The 17,377-nt window shown below is 47.4% G+C and overlaps 1 protein-coding gene across 1 annotated transcript; it reads left to right on the top strand.

Moving 5' to 3' along the window:
* The first annotated feature begins 9,517 nt into the window (after positions 1-9,517).
* Positions 9,518-10,752, top strand: LOC146569280 (uncharacterized protein F54H12.2-like). Its single transcript, XM_085281356.1, has 2 exons — positions 9,518-10,365; positions 10,413-10,752. The coding sequence occupies exons 1-2, from the start codon at positions 9,518-9,520 to the stop codon at positions 10,750-10,752; spliced, it is 1,188 nt and encodes a 395-aa protein (XP_085137482.1).
* Positions 10,753-17,377: the final 6,625 nt, after the last annotated feature.

The raw sequence follows: 17,377 nt of genomic DNA, 5'->3' as shown, positions 1-17,377 counted from the left end.
ACGCAGTCATTCCTGACTGCTGAATCATGCAGTTTTTCAAATGACCTAAATTATTGATGAATATTCAAAAATATTACTGAACAATATAAAGCACCTTGAGGCGACTATTGTTGTGATACAGCCAAGTGTGACTCACTTCACACTTGGCTGTATCCAGTGAATACTGTGAGTCAGTTCTTTGGCAGTTCTGAGCCTTCCTTTCTTTATAAGCCAATATTTGCAAAGATTATTTTCTATATGGGTGAAAGGGCTTGTGTTACATAACTGATTGCATGTTGATAAGATGTTTGATCCTTAGCAGTCTGCAAAGACTCTGTGTGCCTCCCAGAGCACTCTGGCATACACACGCATCATAAGGTCATGAGAGAGGTCGTACCTTCTCTTACTGATTTATGCTATGGGAAGACACCTACTCTGTATCTGCTTAAGTAAGACACAGAGAAAAAACCCAACAGTCATATGACCCCCTATGAGCAGCACTTTGGCAACAGTGGGAAGGAAAAACTCCCTTTTAACAGGAAGAAACCTCCAACAGAACCAGGCTCAGGGAGGGGCGGGGCCATCTGCTGTGATTGGTTGGGGTGGGAGAAGGAAGACAGGATAAAGACATGCTGTGGAAGAGAGACAGAGGTTAATAACAGATATGATTCAATGCAGAGAGGTCTGTTAACACATAGTGAGTGAGAAAGGTGACTGGAAAGGAAAAACTCAATGCATCATGGGAATCCCCCGGCAGCCTACATCTATTGCAGCATAACTAAGGGAGGATTCAGGGTCACCTGGTCCAGCCCTAACTATATGCTTTAGCAAAAAGGAAAGTTTGAAGCCTAATCTTGAAAGTAGAAATAGTGTCTGTGACAGGGGATTTCTTTAAATCACCCGTAGTTCTTCAGCTAAGACACCTGAGTTAGAAAACACAAACACTGCAGTTGTCTTTACTAATTCATGAACGCAAGACCTGCGACCTGCGTCTCATCACTGTCTGCGTTCTTTATTTATACTTTTCTGTGTGTGCATGTGTGTGTGTACAAAAATAACAACGTCACTCAGAGCAACAGGTTTTCCCCTTTTCTACATCTGTATGTTCTCGGAAAAGAGTTGAGGTTTCTCTTCTCTACATCTAACTGTTCTCTGAAAACAGGAAGCGGTTAGTAGCTGAATAAGTTCATCATCACAAAAGTTATTAGGTGAAAAGTCACGTAGACATGTAGATTGCTTAGTGATCAATAAAAAGCACATTTCATGAAGCTGATCACATTATATAAAAACAATTTCCCTTTGACATTCCCTCCTGTTGATCAAAAAAAATGAAATGTACAAGTCATCAGTAAGTAACTACTTGTCTTTCACATTTTCAGTTACTACATAATTAGTTGCACGTCATCTTCATCTTACAAATAGGAAAGAAGTCTTCATGATCTTCATCGGTTTGTGGTACATCTGCGTATGCTGTGAGTGATAAACGTATCATCTGTGAAATTACAGCTTTTAAACAAGGAATAACACAAGTAAAGAAAAGCCAAATAAAATAAAATAAAACCAGGAAAACTCCAACGCCGATCAGCAGTCTCTTTAGAATCTGAAGCCATGTTTAAAGAATGTACATTATCTGGTATGTAGGTGCAGCAGATGGTGTTGAAAAAGACACACAATCCTCCTTTCTCAGCCAGGATCATGTCCAGTGCTACACGATGTTGCATTACAGCAATTCTGAGAGCGTCTATTTCTTGGTTTTGTCCCTCGTTGACCTTGCAGGATGCATTGAAGAGCAAGCCGAATCTATAGTCCAGTGTCTCACTTCCGAGACCATGAGAGAGATACTCCCATACGGTTTATGACAAAATTTGATCCGATTTGATTGATGGCCCTAATCATGACCTTTTGACCTCCCCCCTCCCCCCCGGAAGTGTGTAATTTGATCCCCTAAGCGTGACGAATTGCATCCTGAGAAGGGAGGGGGGAAACCTCCGGAAGCGCGGCACCTGTTGTTGGGAAAAAAAGAAAAAAGTTTTTAGAGGGAGGGAGGGTCTGCGGTATGGGAGGAGAATAAAAGCAGAGAGGAGGAGTCCGTCACAATTTCTAAGGCACAGACGCAAGATGGATTTCCTTCTGCAGCCCAGCAGCGCTCCTGTGTACTTGGACGGTGAAGAAATCTGCTCCCCCGAACCCTCGAGCATGGGGGGCAGCAGCAGCGAGTGGTCCTCGTCGATTATCAGCGATACCCCCGTCACCGTCTACAGTAACAGATCCGGAGCAACTGCCGCTCCGCGGAAAGAAGGGAGAAATAAGAGCGTCTTTATGTTCCGCAGCCAAATACCAGCACCGAGAAACTTGCGGGGAGAATGGACTCTGCCTTTTGAGGGCTGTGGAAAGTGGGGCTACATATTCAAATATGAGGTAGGAGAGCTTTGGCTTTATCAGCTTAATGAAGGAGAGAGCTTGATGGAGTCGAGCAGCATTGTGAAGCTGACTTCCGGTGACTGGGCCGTGCTGAAGCTGCTGATTGCGATGGTTATCGGAGAGGCTAACGAGGATTTTCCCATTCCGGAAGAGGAAGATGTTGCCCCTAAAAGACGCCGGAGAGAGGTAGATCCCCCTCCTCCCCCTCCTCCTTCTGATGAAAAAGAGTATGATGATCCTCCTGCTGAGAATGATGAAAAAGAGCATGATGAAAAAGAGCATGATGATCCTCCTGCTGCTGAGAATGATGAAAAAGAGCATGATGAAGATCCTCCTTCCCCTCCTTCTGACTCCTCTGATGAAAAAGAGCACGATGAAGATCCTCCTTCCCCTCCTTCTGACTCCTCTGATGAAAAAGAGCATGCTGACCCTGCTGCTGAGAATGATGAGGATAAAGAAAAGACCCTCTCTGTAGAAGATGTTTCCTCCTCGGATGAATCATCTGATGAGGATGATCTCTACACCATTACAGAAGATGATGAGCCCCTGGCTGAAAAACTTCCAGAAGATGACGATGTTCCCCCAGCTCCTGAAAAAAAAGAGGAGAAAGCAACCCCTGCTTCAGCCGCTGAGAATAAAGAAAACATTCCCCCGGCTCCAGAAAAAGCTTCTGAAGAAGAAGAAGAAGCTATTCCCCCTCCTCCACCACGGAACGGGGGCATACGCTTCAATGACGAGGAACTGATCAAGACTAAAACAATCTTGTCAACCGTCTGGTCTTCAGGAACCACAGCCACGGGGAGATGGAGAATGCGTGCCAGCCTGCGCTCGACGGATGAGTCTGATGCGCCTGACATTTTTGTCATGGAGAAATTCAACCCCGACTGCGGTTTATTTCGCAGCATGATGGTTTTACCAGCCAAAGAGTGGGTCGTAAGAATGCTGCAAGTGAGGAAGGATATTACAATTCTTTTTCAAACTTGCCGCTGCTGGAGAGACGCTGTAGGAGTGAGAAAATCTCTCAGCTTTTGAAAATCCCCGCCCCTCCCGGACCACGCCCCCCTTCCTTCTGTTTTAAAAAGGAAGCCCGTTCAAAAAGCCTTTTTTAGCTCAGAGAGAGAGATGGACTCTGCACCCCTGCTTCGCGATGAGGAGATCAGTTTTTCGGACGAGGGCGAGCTGGTACCCGACACTCCCGGCTACTACGGACCTCTGAAGCGACGGCGGCGGCAGCAACAGCAGCAGCATGCCGACAAGATGGATGGCTGGGCGTCTTCTTTATTCATCAACACTGTGAAAACGGCCGTGTATCATCTGGTCAACTTGGTGATCAACAAGTACCGCACCGAGGAATGCAACGGCTGTAAGATCGATCATCCCAGCCAGAGACAACACGAGTGTCTGCAAATCCTGGAGGATGATTTTTACTCCGACAACTATTACAACATCAGAAAGAAACTGCTCACCCCTCGCTTTGTCCCTTCCATTCAACGTCTGCTGATAGCCCGCAACATCAAGACTGATGACGTCAAAGTCGGGACGGTGGCGGAGACTCTGCTTCATGATTTGCAACGAGGGGGAAAAACACATTGGATAAAGCCTACAGCAACATCCAAAAAGGCTACAGAGCAACCCCTCTACCACATCTAGGTTTGTCAGACCACATGTCCATGCTGTTGATCCCTGCATACACTCCCATTAGGAGAAGAGCCCCCCCAGTCACAAAAACTGTGAAAACCTGGCCAGAAGGTGCATCACATCAGCTGCAGGACTGTTTTGAAAACACGGACTGGAGCGTGTTCGAACATCAGGACCTTGAAGAGCACACAACATCAGTGCTCTCATATATTAACTTCTGTGTCAACAGTGTCACTGTGGACAAACGTCTCCGGGTGTATTCCAACCAGAAACCCTGGATGACTAAAGAGGTCCAGGTCCTGCTGAAGCAACGTGACGCCGCTTTTAGATCCGGTGATGGTATGCAGTACAGTGCAGCCAGATCTCAGTTGAAAAGAGGCATCAGAGAGGCCAAGGCAGCGTACAAGAGAAGGATCGAAGACCACTTCACCACCAACAACTCACGACAGGTATGACAGGGAGTTCAGCACTTAACCAACTACAAACCTGGCAATACCACGTTGACTGAGGGTAACGCGGAGCTTGCAGAGGAGCTGAACCACTTCTTCGCACGCTTTGAGGTGAAGGGACCAGAGGCAGCAGCAGCAAAAACATCGGACAGCAGCAGCCCAAGCCTCATAGTGCAGGAATATGAGGTGAGGCGCACACTGAGGGCAGTGAACCCCAGGAAGGCCACCGGACCAGATGGGGTAACCGCAAAGGTCCTAAAAGAGTGTGCAGACCAGCTGGCTGGGGTCTTCACTAAGATCTTCAACACTTCACTGTCCCAGTCCTGCATCCCGCCGTGCCTAAAGTCAGCCACAATTGTCCCACTGCCAAAGCGTACTAACATTAGCAGCCTCAACGACTACCGACCAGTTGCTCTAACACCTGTTATAATGAAGTGCTTTGAGAAACTGGTCCGACGTCACATCATGTCCTGCCTGCCACCCACACTCGACCCGCTCCAGTTTGCATACAGAGCTAACAGATCAACTGAAGATGCCATTGCTACAACGCTCCACACCACCATCTCTCACCTGGAAGTGCAGGGCCGTTACGCCAGGCTGCTCTTTGTTGACTTTAGCTCTGCTTTCAATACGATACTCCCGGACAGACTAATAGATAAACTGCTGGAAATTGGACTTCCTTCCACCACCTGCCGCTGGATCAGAGACTTCCTCTCAGACCGTGTACAGAGAGTTAGAGTGGGGCCTCATCTTTCCTCAGCCCTCAGCCTCAACACCGGCTCTCCACAAGGCTGTGTACTGAGTCCCCTACTGTACACTCTGTACACACATGACTGTGTTAGTTCCCACCCAGACAACACAGTCATCAAGTTTGCAGATGATACCACTGTGGTGGGGCTCATCTCAGGGGGAGATGAGACTGCATACAGAGCTGAAGTTCAGAGGCTGTCAGATTGGTGTGCAGACAACAACCTGGACCTCAATACCACCAAAACAAAAGAACTGGTAGTTGACTTCAGAAGGAGGAAGTCCGAGCTGCAGCCTGTCAGCATCAACGGGGAGTGCGTGGAAAGGGTCTCCAGTTTCAAGTTTCTGGGTGTGCACATAGACACAGACCTCCAATGGAGCTCTAACACCTCTGCGGTCTTAAAGAAGGCCCAACAGCGTCTCCACTTTCTGAGAATCCTCAGAAAAATGGACCTGAAGAAGGAGCTGCTGACCGTCTTCTACCGCTGCTCCATTGAAAGTGTGCTGACATATTGCATCGGTGTGTGGTTCTCCAGCTGCACCACAGCACACAGAAAGGCACTCCAGAGGGTCATCAACATGGCACAAAAAATCATTGGACATCCTCTTCCCTCCCTGAAGGACCTGTACAGCACTCGCTGTCTCAAGAGGGCACGCAGCATCCTACGGGACTGCACACACCCAGGACACCGGGTGTTTAAGCTGCTGCCGTCTGGCAGGAGGTTCAGGCTGCTGAGGTCCCGAACAAATAGACTCAAGGACAGCTTTTACAACAGGGCAATAGCCCTGATCAATGTAAATAGCTGACCTGAATGGATACCTCCCTGGACTTTTTAGGGGGAGGTAACAATGTTTAAAACGATAACAATAATATTTATATTTATAACAAGGTGCAATAATAATTAATGTGCAATAATAACAGTGTGCAATACACATACACTTATTCTTCTTTTTTATACTAAGTTAATATACTGTGTTGTGTTGTTTGTTACGTTGTGATGTGTCATATCGTGTCGTGTTGTGTTATATGTAGTGCCGACGTAGGACAGTTTTTCCAATTTCATTGTACTACTGTACTATGTATGACTGTGCAATGACAATAAAGAGTTATCTTATCTTATCTTATCTTATGAGCTGAAATCGGTGAGGAAAGTCTTTGACGCCATCACCGATGCTTATGACAATTTGGTGGGTCAAGACGTAGTTAAAATCGGGGAACTGCGTTTGGTCACAGAGTGCTACAAAGGGTACTGATTCTTATTCTGCATGCAACCTTGTTTTCTGAATCATGTATTCTTTTTCTTTAAAAAGAAAAAAAAAAAAAAAACTACCTCGTTTTTTAATCCTGCTTTATTTTTTAAAAAACAGAACAAAACGAAAAAACATGTATGCTGCTTTTTTTAATCATGTATTCTGTTTCTTAAAATCCTACCTCATTTTTTAATCGTGTATGCTGCTTTTAAAAGAAAAAAGTATCCTGTTTGTTTGTAACCTTTTAGCATGTTTACCTCAGGTTTTTTAAAAAAAAAAAAAGTTTTTGTAATTGTATTCCTGTTTGATTCTATAAGTGTGTTTTATCTCAGGGTTTTGAATAAAAATGTATTCCTGTTTGATTCTATAAGTGTGTTTTATCTCAGGGTTTTGAATAAAAATGTATTCCTGTTTTTTGCATGTTAAACCCTCTGGTTTTGAATAAAAAATATTTAAAAAGCATTCATCTCTGGTTTTTGAATAATGTATTCCTGTTTTCTGCACATTAAGCCCTCTGGTTTCGAATAAAATAAAATAAAAAAAATAAAATAAAATAAAAAATAAAAACATTCATCTCTGGTTTTTGAATAAAATAATAAAAGCCGACTCCTGCGACGCTATAACGCAGACGGGCTTTTTATCAGAAGACGAGATGGCTGAGGAAAGAGAGATGAAAAAAGTGTATTACGACCCCCTTCACCCCGGTAGTTTCGGAGGGGTAGATAGACTCCGACGTGCTATAGAAGATGAGACCGGTAAAAAAGTAGATGTCCGCAAGGTGCAGGATTTTTTATCTGAGCAGGACGCCTATACTCTACACAAGCCGGCGCGAGTAAGATTTAAGAGAAATAGAGTGTTTGTGACCAAACCCCTGAAGCAGCTTCAGGCCGACCTGTGCGACATGAGACACCTGTCTGAATACAACGACGGATTTAATTATTTATTAACCGTCATAGACGTATTTTCAAAAAAGGCTTACGCCCGTCCCCTGAAAAAGAAGACGGGTTCGGAAGTGACTGAAGCTTTCGAGTCTGTGTTGAGAGAGAGTGAAATACCGGAAAATTTACAGACCGATGCGGGAAAAGAGTTTTTCAACAAGAGTTTTCAAGCTCTGATGAAAAATCACAGCATCTCCCATTTTGCGACCGCCAGCGACCTAAAGGCCTCGGTGGTGGAGAGATTTAACCGCACCCTGAAAACGAGAATGTGGAGATATTTCACCGCACACAATACCAGACGCTATCTGGAGGTGTTGCCCGATCTGTTAGAAGGTTATAACCGCAGTTATCACAGCAGCATTAAAATGGCACCTGCCGAGGTAAGCCTCGAGAACGCGGATCGAGTGTTTCGTAACCTGTACGGAACGACCCCCGCCCGTCCTAAAATAAAGATGAAATTTAAGAGGGGTGATCTGGTGAGAATATCCAAATTGAGAGGAGTATTTGATAAAAAATACGAACAGAGTTTCACGGACGAAACCTTTACTGTGATCCGGGTCCTTCGGCGCTCGCCACCCGTGTATAAGCTAGAAGATTATGACTGGGAACCTATCGAAGGATCGTTTTATGAGCCCGAGCTGCAGAAAGTGAAACTGACCGAGGACAAAGCGTTTCATGTGGAGAAGATTTTAAAGCGGCGCGCAGTCAGAGGCGAAAAACAGGTTTTTGTCAAGTGGAAAAACTGGCCGGATAAATTCAACAGCTGGGTGAAAGCCTCGGAAGTGGTCGGCGTATAAAAAAAGAGGCCCCTCGGATCATTCGGCTCATTTCTTTTAATTTTCTCATGGAGTCCGATGGGTTTTACGTGACCCTGCCTTCCAACGCCAGCAAGGACTTATTTAAAGATAACACCAGCGGCTGCTACACGGTGGATCTGGCCAAACCCCTCGAGCTGACCGGAGAATGGACCGTGGGCCTCTGCGAATTTATTTATCCGCACACCTGGTACAATCTACCGTCGGACGCCTCCTACTTGGAGCTGATGCGGACGACGGAGGAGGAAGCTCAGCCCGTGGTGATTTTAAAATTCGGCAGGGGAGGTCATTACGGACGCGTTAAAGATCTATTGGATCACCTGGTGCCGGCGATCAAAAAGTACGACCCCTCCTTCGAGGCCTCTTTCAACAACATCACCAAACGTCTGGATGTCAAAGGAGACGGGAGCCATAAAATAAAGGTCTTCCCTCCTCTGGCTTACATGCTGGGATTGAAAACGAACGAGTGGTGGACTCTGACGAAGCGCTCTACCCCCTATCCGTGCGATATGAGCGCGGGCGTATATAACCTGTTTCTCTACACCGACATCGTTCAGTACCAACCGGTCGGTGACAGTTACTCGCCACTACTGAGTGTGCTGAACGTGAAAGGCGATTACGGAGACGTGGTGAGCGTCAGACACAACACGGTGCATTACCTGCGCGTATCTAAAAAATACATTAAAACCATACGCGTAGAAATTAAAACGGACCGCGACAGATTCGTGGATTTTGTTTACGGGAAAACGATAGTCAAGCACTTTAAACCGGCTTGAGAATGGCGGCGCGTCTCCCACAGGACCCCCACCGTTTTGTGAGATATTATGAGGGTCAGGTGGGCGGATCCCTTCCGGGTTTTTACGGAGCCCCCGTGATGTACGGCAGAGGGATAGGATCCATCTTCTCCAGGCTGTTTCGTTTCGTGTCTCCTCTCTTCAAATCGGGGTTCGCCGTAGCTAAACCTCACCTGAAAACAGCCGCTACCAACATCGCTACAGACGCTGTGAAAAGAGTGATGGGTAAGCTGACCGAGCCTCGCCAGGAGGGGGCGGGGGGCATGATGGTCCTCTCCCGCAGGAAGAGGAAACGCCCTCCGGGCGAGCGGGTTAAGAATAAAAGTGCCGGAGTAAAAACTAAATCAGTCAAGACCGGCGGCGGAAAGAGAAGGAACCCCCAGCGGAGCTCGGACATATTTTAGAAGAAAAAAAAAAAAAAGTCTCTCTTACACAAGAAATCTACCGAATGCACCCTGGCCGAACTGGATCTATTTTCGGCTCCCATGACCCAGCTATCTATAGAGGATAAAAAATATCAAGAATGTCAGCCCCTCTCTGCGTTGAACGACAACTCACCCATTGAATTTTTCATTCCCGGAGACGGGGAAAAGTATCTCGATCTGAACGACACCATGCTCCATCTGAGAGTGAAAATTACGGAGAGGGACGGGAGCGACATCCCGCCCGACGCCGGGGTAGCGCTCATCAATTACCCCCTCAATACAATTTTCAGTCAGTGCGACGTTATTCTGGGGGATCATTTGATTTCACAGTCCAGCGCCACCCATCCTTACAGGGCCATGATCGAGACGCTGCTCAACTTTTCAGAAGACACTCTAAAGAGTCAATTCAGCGCCAGTCTGTTTTACAAAGACACGGCCGGAGACATGGATTCTATAGTTATAAGCAACGGGCCGAACAAAGGGTTAAAACAGAGAGCCGTTTTCACGGCCGAGTCGCGAGAAGTGGACCTGCTGGGTCCCCTCCACGCAGATATTTTCTTCTGCGAGAGGCTCCTGCTGAACTCTGTGGATTTGAGAATTAAATTGATACGCAACAGCGACGCCTTCAGTCTGATGGGAACTCGGGATTCGCAGTTTGCCCTGAAAATAACTTCGGCCTCTCTGTTCGTTAAAAAGGTCACGGTCTCGCCGGCCGTCAGGCTGGGGCACGCCGCGGCCCTGATGAAAGGAAACGCCCTCTATCCTCTTTCGCGCGTTTCTGTGAAAACCTACTCCATCCCTGAAAATTCCAGGATCTGCAACCAAGAGAATCTCTTTCTGGGAGCCATGCCCAAATACGTGGTCCTGGGCATGGTTCATCACGACGCCTTCACCGGGAGGAGGGACATGTCGCCACTTTAGACACAACGACGTGGAGTATCTGGCGTTGTGTCAGGACGGCAGGCAGGTGCCCGCCAAAGCTTTCCAGCCACAGTTTGACCGCGGAAATTCGGTCAGGGAGTTTTACCACGTTTTCCGCCACGGGGAGACACCTCAAAGATTTGCCTCTGAGCATCGACCGCCGGGAATTTAACGAGGGGTACGCCCTGTTTGCCTTTAATCTGGAGCCCTGCGAGGATGCGGACGCCCTGTCTCCTGTCTCCAACGGGAATTTGAGGCTGGAGATGAGATTCAGAGTTCCTTTGCCTCAGACCACCACTCTCATAGTATACGCCTGCTACGACTCCATTTTGGAGATTGACTCTAAAAGGCAGGTGCTGGTGGATTATTACTAAAAAAAAAAAATACATGGATAACCTTCAGCTGGAGCACATTCTGCATCGCGCCTTGGGAGACGTTTTCTGCGGGGTTTGGGCCTCGGACCAGCTGGCCTTTTTGAGGCGCGACTTTAAACCCCCCGCCTACTTTATAGTAAACACTCACCCCTCGCACTTGAGGGGAGAACACTGGCTGGCTCTGACTCTGGAAAGGGACGGTTCCTCCACTTTTTTTGACTCTTACGGATTCCCTCCCGACTTTGCTCACTATCCCTCGGTCATCTCAGAGTTTCTGGAAGACCGCTCTGACAAAATACTCTATCATGATCGTCAGCTTCAGCACCCTATGTCTGTCGTTTGCGGGCAACATTGCATTTTTTATCTATGTCACAAGGCTCAGGGGTTATCCGTCGGTAAAATACTTTCTCTGTACTATAACGATGTGTTTAAAAATGATGACATGGTGTCTGACTTTCTGAAAGGACACTGCCCCGCTCGCTCTCGCAGAGGTCATCACGGGGCGTGCTCCTTACAAAAGTTTAAAGATGCGTGTATCGAATAAAGAAACGTAAACAAAAAAAAAGTTTGTTGCAGCGTTTTTTATTTCATTTGTAAAAAAAAACAAAACGTTTGTTTCACATAGAGGTCCAGGTCGGGGAAAGCATCTTTTTGACCCGAGAGGGTTTTCTCCCCCTTCGCGCAGGTGTCTGTACTCCCTCCTCCTCCTCCACAGATTTAAGACGCGCGTACTGGTCGCGAGCTCGACGGTTATGTATGGAGGATGAGGGGATGTTTGATTCGACCAAAGTAGTTAAAAACGCGTTCCATCCTTTCGGTCGCGTTTGGTTTTTACTTTTAAAAGAGAGGGAGAGGTTTTTAAATAGATCGATCATGTGCGAACCCCGCACCGCATCCCCCTTGTAAACAAATTCTCCCCTCTTTGTCCATCCTCCTCCCCCCTCCGCTAATTTCTGCATAATGTAGCGGGCGTTTTTGCGGTCTCGAGGGGGTAAGGATTTTAATACTTCTTCCACCATTTCATCCTCCTCCTCCTCCCTGGGCTGCTGCACCTGCTCCTGCACTTGTTGCTGCTGCTGCTGCTGCGCCTCCTCGGGCGGGAGGTGGAAAGTCACCTGACTCTGTCACCTGACTCTCCTCGTCCCGACCCTGTTTAGAGAGTGTGAGATATCTCCGCAGCAGAGACTCGTATCTTTTGACTTTTTCGTACGAATTTAGCCGCGGATCCTCCAGTATGGCTTTCATCTTTTCGTCCAAATCATCTTTGGCAGTTTCTCTGACGGTTGGCTCGGTGGGTCGGGTCAGTTTTTTCAACTCGTGAGAGGGAACGAGAATCATTTTTTTAAACATCTCAACGTTTCTGAAATATTCCTCCCAGCAGGTTCCCCAGAATGGGTACGGCTGCAGACAGCAGAGGGAAAAGAAACCCACCCGTTTGTTTCTTTAAAACTTGACGTTTACGGTTTAAGCTCGTTTTCTTGTCGGCCAGCAGCCTGATGATCTTTTGCTGGCGTTTCAGTTTTTGGTATTGAGAAGCGGAAAGAGGTATGTTCCCCTTTAAAAGATTTAAAGCTATCTCGCACAGCGCCTGGAGGAAATCCGGGGAGCTGTGAGCGAGAATGTCTTTGCGTTTCTGCGGCGACGCGTGGTACAGAGCTTGCAGTAAGACTGCGTTTCTTTTTATACGCTGAGACATGGCTACTTGGGTTTGGGCAGGTAAATGACGGGGTACTGCCCCGGAAGCAGACCGGCGCGCACTCTGTAGCGTTCTGGGCACGAGGGAGTGAGATCAAGGATTAAATACCCGTGGGGCTCCTCGGTGGCGTCTTTGAAACTGTCTGAGAAAAATGTTTTTTGCGAAGGGAAAATCTGACGGGCCAAAATCTCAATCTGCAGCTTGTCTCTGGGGTTTTTAAACAACACCATATAATTGGAGTTTAAGCTGATGGTGCGGCTGTATTTACCCTGATGGAAAACGTTCTGGGTCAGCATCATGACCGAGACGTTTTTATGGTGGCGGTATTGAGTGAAAATTTTAACCACTTCCTGGTGATCCGAGGCCTGAAAGATGACGTCATCCCGCACCACCAGAACGTCTCGGAAATCTTTGAAAGAATCAGGCAGCCCCTCGACAAATTTAATGTTTTTATTGGTCTTTGAAAGTCCCTCGTACATGGGTTGAAAAGAAGTATAAATCCACACAATATTCGCGGGCACAGTATCCATGACGCGTTCGCAGTTTTCCAAAACACACTTTACAAAATGAGTTTTCCCACACCCGCTAGGCCCCACAACGAGACAGGAAAAAGGCACTTCAGTCTGTGATCAAAATCAGTTTCCTCCATTTTTTAGAAAAAAACAAAAAACAAAAACAAAACAAAACAAAAAACAAAAAAAAAAAAACACCCTAGTACCCGAAAGGCAGAGTTGTGCCGTCTGGAAAGAGACGTCTCTTGTCGTAAACCACGCGAAACTTTTTCTGAAATGATCTGTTTTTGAGCACAAAGCCTCTCTTATCCCTCTGAATCCCGTGCTGAGGGGTCTCGAGCTCCGCCTCCTTCATACCAGAAAGGTAACTTTCCACCAACCCGCTCATACTGTCAAAATTCCTGGATGGTGTCCCCGTCTAATTCGTCCGTGAGATCCCCTAGATAGTTACCCAGCTCTAAAGGTTCCTCCCCCTCTTTCACTACGTAGATCAGAGAGTCGGTGTCGGTGTACAGAACGCTGCGCTGCAATTTTTCTAAATACTTGTAGAGTTTTAGACGGGCGTAGGCTGTGGTGAAAGCGGCGATGAAAACGTTATTGGTCGCGCCGGGAGGTATCACGCACCGCTCGTTATAGCTCCACTGAATTAACGCCACTTCCTGTTTTTTGGTCTTTAAAAAAGAGACGTGTTTAAAGTCGTACTGGCGTAGTTAGTACGACTTTAAACACGTCTCTTTTTTCCCGGAGAGGGAAAGACGTAGTTAAAAAACTGACTGGGCTTTCTGACCAGAGTGGTCTGAGTCAGGTTGGTTCTCTGAGCAAACTTTCCCCAGAAACTGTTGAGACACAATTTCGATACCTGCCTTTTGGCCGGATTCACCTCTATTTTTGACGGGTCTAAACGTATGCCCTGATGCCTGTGGTACTCTTCCACGTATTTGCTCCTCTCATCCTCGTCGCGAGCTTCCGGAGGATAGCCGGAGACTTCCTGTTTGCCTTTGAGAAAAGTGTTAATATAACCGGCAAAAATGTCGCTGCTGCGGCTATCAAAGTGCCAGACCTCTGTGATTTTTGCCACTCTGTAACCCAATTCTAAGGCTTTGTTAAACTCGACGGTGACCCAGACCCCTGTGAGAGCTCTGGTCTCGTCGTCGTGAAGGCACGGGCCGCTTTGATGATTAGTCTCGGCGCAGGTGCGACAGAGGGAGAATATTAATTTACCTCCGGGGGTTTTGTACGGTAGAACGGGGAAATAGAGCCCGCGCGGCGGGTAAACGGTGGCTCTGATCAGCCCGAAATAACTGCGAGGGTCTGCAAAATTCTCTCTGATGAATTTGGGGGTGATGCAGAGGGTAAGCGCGCTTGGCGTTGACGTAAGGGTACAGGGATGTGACGTCTACGTAATACACATTTTCTCCTGGCGAGGCGCTGTAACGCAGCCTCAAGGCCGAAGTGCGGCCTCCGTAAAGTCCCGAGTGAGGAGACAGAGGTTCCGGGGCTTCGTAGCTCCGCATAAAATTTTTAACCTCCTCGTTCGATTTTTTCATCTCGTTCCATTCGTGCTCCCACAGCGTGACCGTGCGGACTCTGTAAACGTTTCTCAGCTCCCGGAGCCTCGCCTCGGCGGAGGCGTGCAGGTCCCCGTAAGGAGCGCGGGTCAAAGGGCAGATTTCCTCGGGCCTGTAGCATTTTGGACAGCCATGATAAAAGCATCCCAGAAATTCCCACACCCACTTTTCCCCGTTAATCAGCGCGTATCCGTCGACAAAGTACGGGCCTATTTTTTTCTCCCCTCCGGTTGTGAGAGCGTGTTGAATGGGAATTTTCTGAGAGCGAGCTACCCACTCCAGCCACTGAATGGACGCGTGCGAATAGGCTTTGAACCTGCGGCCATAGTTGTCGGGCGAGGGGATGGCCAGAGTGTTTTCGGGTAGGAAATTGGTGAGAAACACTTTCATGCAGGCTGAAGCTATAGTGACGCAGCTGAAAGGGTCGACTTTAGTTTCGCCTATAAACCCGTCTCTGAACTTTACGCACGCCTCCCTCAGGATATTAACGTCGTTTCGGCAGTAATACAGGGACTCTTTTTCAAAGTTAAACACCCCACGGGAGGCCTCGCCGTGCCAACGCAAAAACTCCTCCCGTTCGGAGAGGGACATGCGTTCTACCCCGTAATCTGAAGGAGGCGGGTACGGACCCACGTATTTTAAACGGTCCCGCGAGCTGAATTTGTGAGGAAAAAATCCCTTGGATTTGTCCTCGAAGCCTAAAGCTTTGGGCATAGCGCTGAGACGCATGGTGAGAAAAGAAAGCGAGTCTATGAATTTGAGAAGGAAATCGGATTCTGTGAAACATATAATTTTACTGCCTTGCATGATGAGAGAGGGAGTCATCCCCTCTCCCACCAGGTGACTTAGAATTAAATAGCTGTCAAACCCTTTCGCGTTGTGCGCAACGAACGTGGTCTCTCTATATCTTTTCCTTCTGTATCTTTGGAGAAACTTTTCAACGCAGTCTACACCGTAAGCATGCCACTCTTCTCCTTCTAGAGATTTTGTGCACACTAGGTAAGGGACGTGCGCCCCCTCCCTGTCTGGGAAGGTTTCAAAGTCATAAAAGATTATGGAAGCGGTGTCGAAGCTTTCGTGTTTCAGAGGTTGAATGTAACACAGGTGCTGATTTTTGTCGGGAGGAAGCTCCACGTGGCAGATTTTACATCTGGCGGCTGTGCACCTGTGCTTTTCGCGACGGGAGAGGAGTTTGCAGTCTGGACATTTATACAATTGTTGACAAACGCTGAGGCCGGAACTGGAGTGAATTCTGGGTTGTTTGTGTTTCAAATAACACATGCGTGTGCGACATGATCTGTTACAATCCGTACAGATTACAGAGTCCAGAAAGTGAGTGGGGCACGCGGGGTCAAAACAGAGGTTGCAGCGGTTTTGACAAAAGTGTTCCTCTCTTTTATAATATATGACACTCCTCGCAAATGTACTGGATTCCTAAAAATGTTTTTAGATTTTTTATCCCGTAATAGTGATGTCGGAATAAGAATAAGTACAGCGGGTGAGACGTGTTTGGGTAGTCTGTTTCGATTAGCGAAAGAGTTCTGTCCTCGGGCGGGCGGTAAAACACGACGATTTTACGATTTAGTATTTGCTCGAATTTACCTATGTCGGTGAGGGTTACCTGGGTGCGATCGCTCAGCCCCGCTAAACGTTGCAGCTCTCTGCCGCGTTCCAGGGCCTGTTTATCTGTGAAATGAGGTTGAGTGAGGTGAATCAGGTTAATGGCGAAACACAGATTATCGTTTTTGTTTCTTACCACATACAGACAGCGTCGCTTTTTGACTAGAATTTCATCATCTAACGTTTTGCGAATCTTTTTACGCGGGTCATTGCCGCCTCTAGGATTTCTAATTACTTGCACAACAATTTCTAGGGGAGAGCCCGCCACGATCGCGCCGTTTGATTGTATCAGCCTGGCCAACAGGTCCTCAAAAACCGGTACAATGTTTTCAACGCTTTCGTTGACGTTAAAAACAGAGTGATTTCGCGCGTGCTCGCTGATGATCTCCAGTTGAACCCGGTCGTTACGACTAACTTCCGGTCTCACCCTATCCGCTAGATCTACAAAATTATCCCTGACGTCGAGGTAAAATTGAGCGAGGTCGGTCGCTTCATCCGGAGAGGGAATGTTAAATACTCGCCTTATTTCAAAATTATTAAATTGTTCGCGGCGAGTCACCGCATCGTTCTGTACCCGAGATCCTCCTTGTTGATGCTCCGCAGGCCGCTCCTCCTCCGCGGGCTCCTGCTCCTGCACTTGTTGCTGCACCTGCTCCTCCTGCTGCTGCTGCTGCTGCGCCTCCCTCTGCCGGTCGTAGAGCTGAAGAGCATTTTCTAACGGTTGCAGAGGATCAAAGTTCAGTAGACCGGCACGCCGTTCGTTTTCAATGTTTTGAAGGAGGGCTTGCAAAGCGTTTTCTAAAGGCTGTAGGGGGTCGATCGGTGGTGGGGCTATATTGTTTTCTATCGGTGGGGCTATATGATCAACGTCTCTGTTCATTTCTGCCACGGCTTCCAACAAAGCGTCAGGAATGCTGCGTTCTTCTGACATGATTTTCTTTATTTCTTAATTCACAGACTTTTACATGTGTATGCTTTTACTTTGCATCCCTTTACAGGTCCTTGTGTCGATATATTGATGCATATGCGCGGACTGTTATGCGTGAATGAAAGCGAGGTCTCCGAGGATTCTCTTCTTATGAAGTAGCCGTCGACCTGTAAGAAAAGACGGACAGAATGTAATTTTTAAAACTTACATTTTTTATAGAGCGGAGAAGTTTATTAGGATCGATTCATCCCTCGTCAATTACCTCTCAGTCTCCTGAGAGGAGGAGGAGGAGGAGGAGGAG

Source organism: Mchenga conophoros, linkage group LG7, assembly GCF_057382185.1.
Source record: "Mchenga conophoros isolate Kocher_MC1m ecotype Shallow Benthic linkage group LG7, M_conophoros_male_GT1.1, whole genome shotgun sequence".
Taxonomy (NCBI): domain Eukaryota; kingdom Metazoa; phylum Chordata; class Actinopteri; order Cichliformes; family Cichlidae; genus Mchenga; species Mchenga conophoros.
This window is presented reverse-complemented; position numbering and strand designations above follow the sequence as displayed.

What these genes read in the sequence shown, in the direction of transcription:
- LOC146569280 (XM_085281356.1), top strand. Translation starts at nt 9,518, where the DNA reads ATGACCCAGCTATCTATAGAGGATAAAAAATATCAAGAATGTCAGCCC. An exon ending in TTCACCGGGAGGAGGGACAT is followed by an intron (nt 10,366 to 10,412) that starts GTCGCCACTTTA and finishes GCGTTGTGTCAG; the next exon opens with GACGGCAGGCAGGTGCCCGC.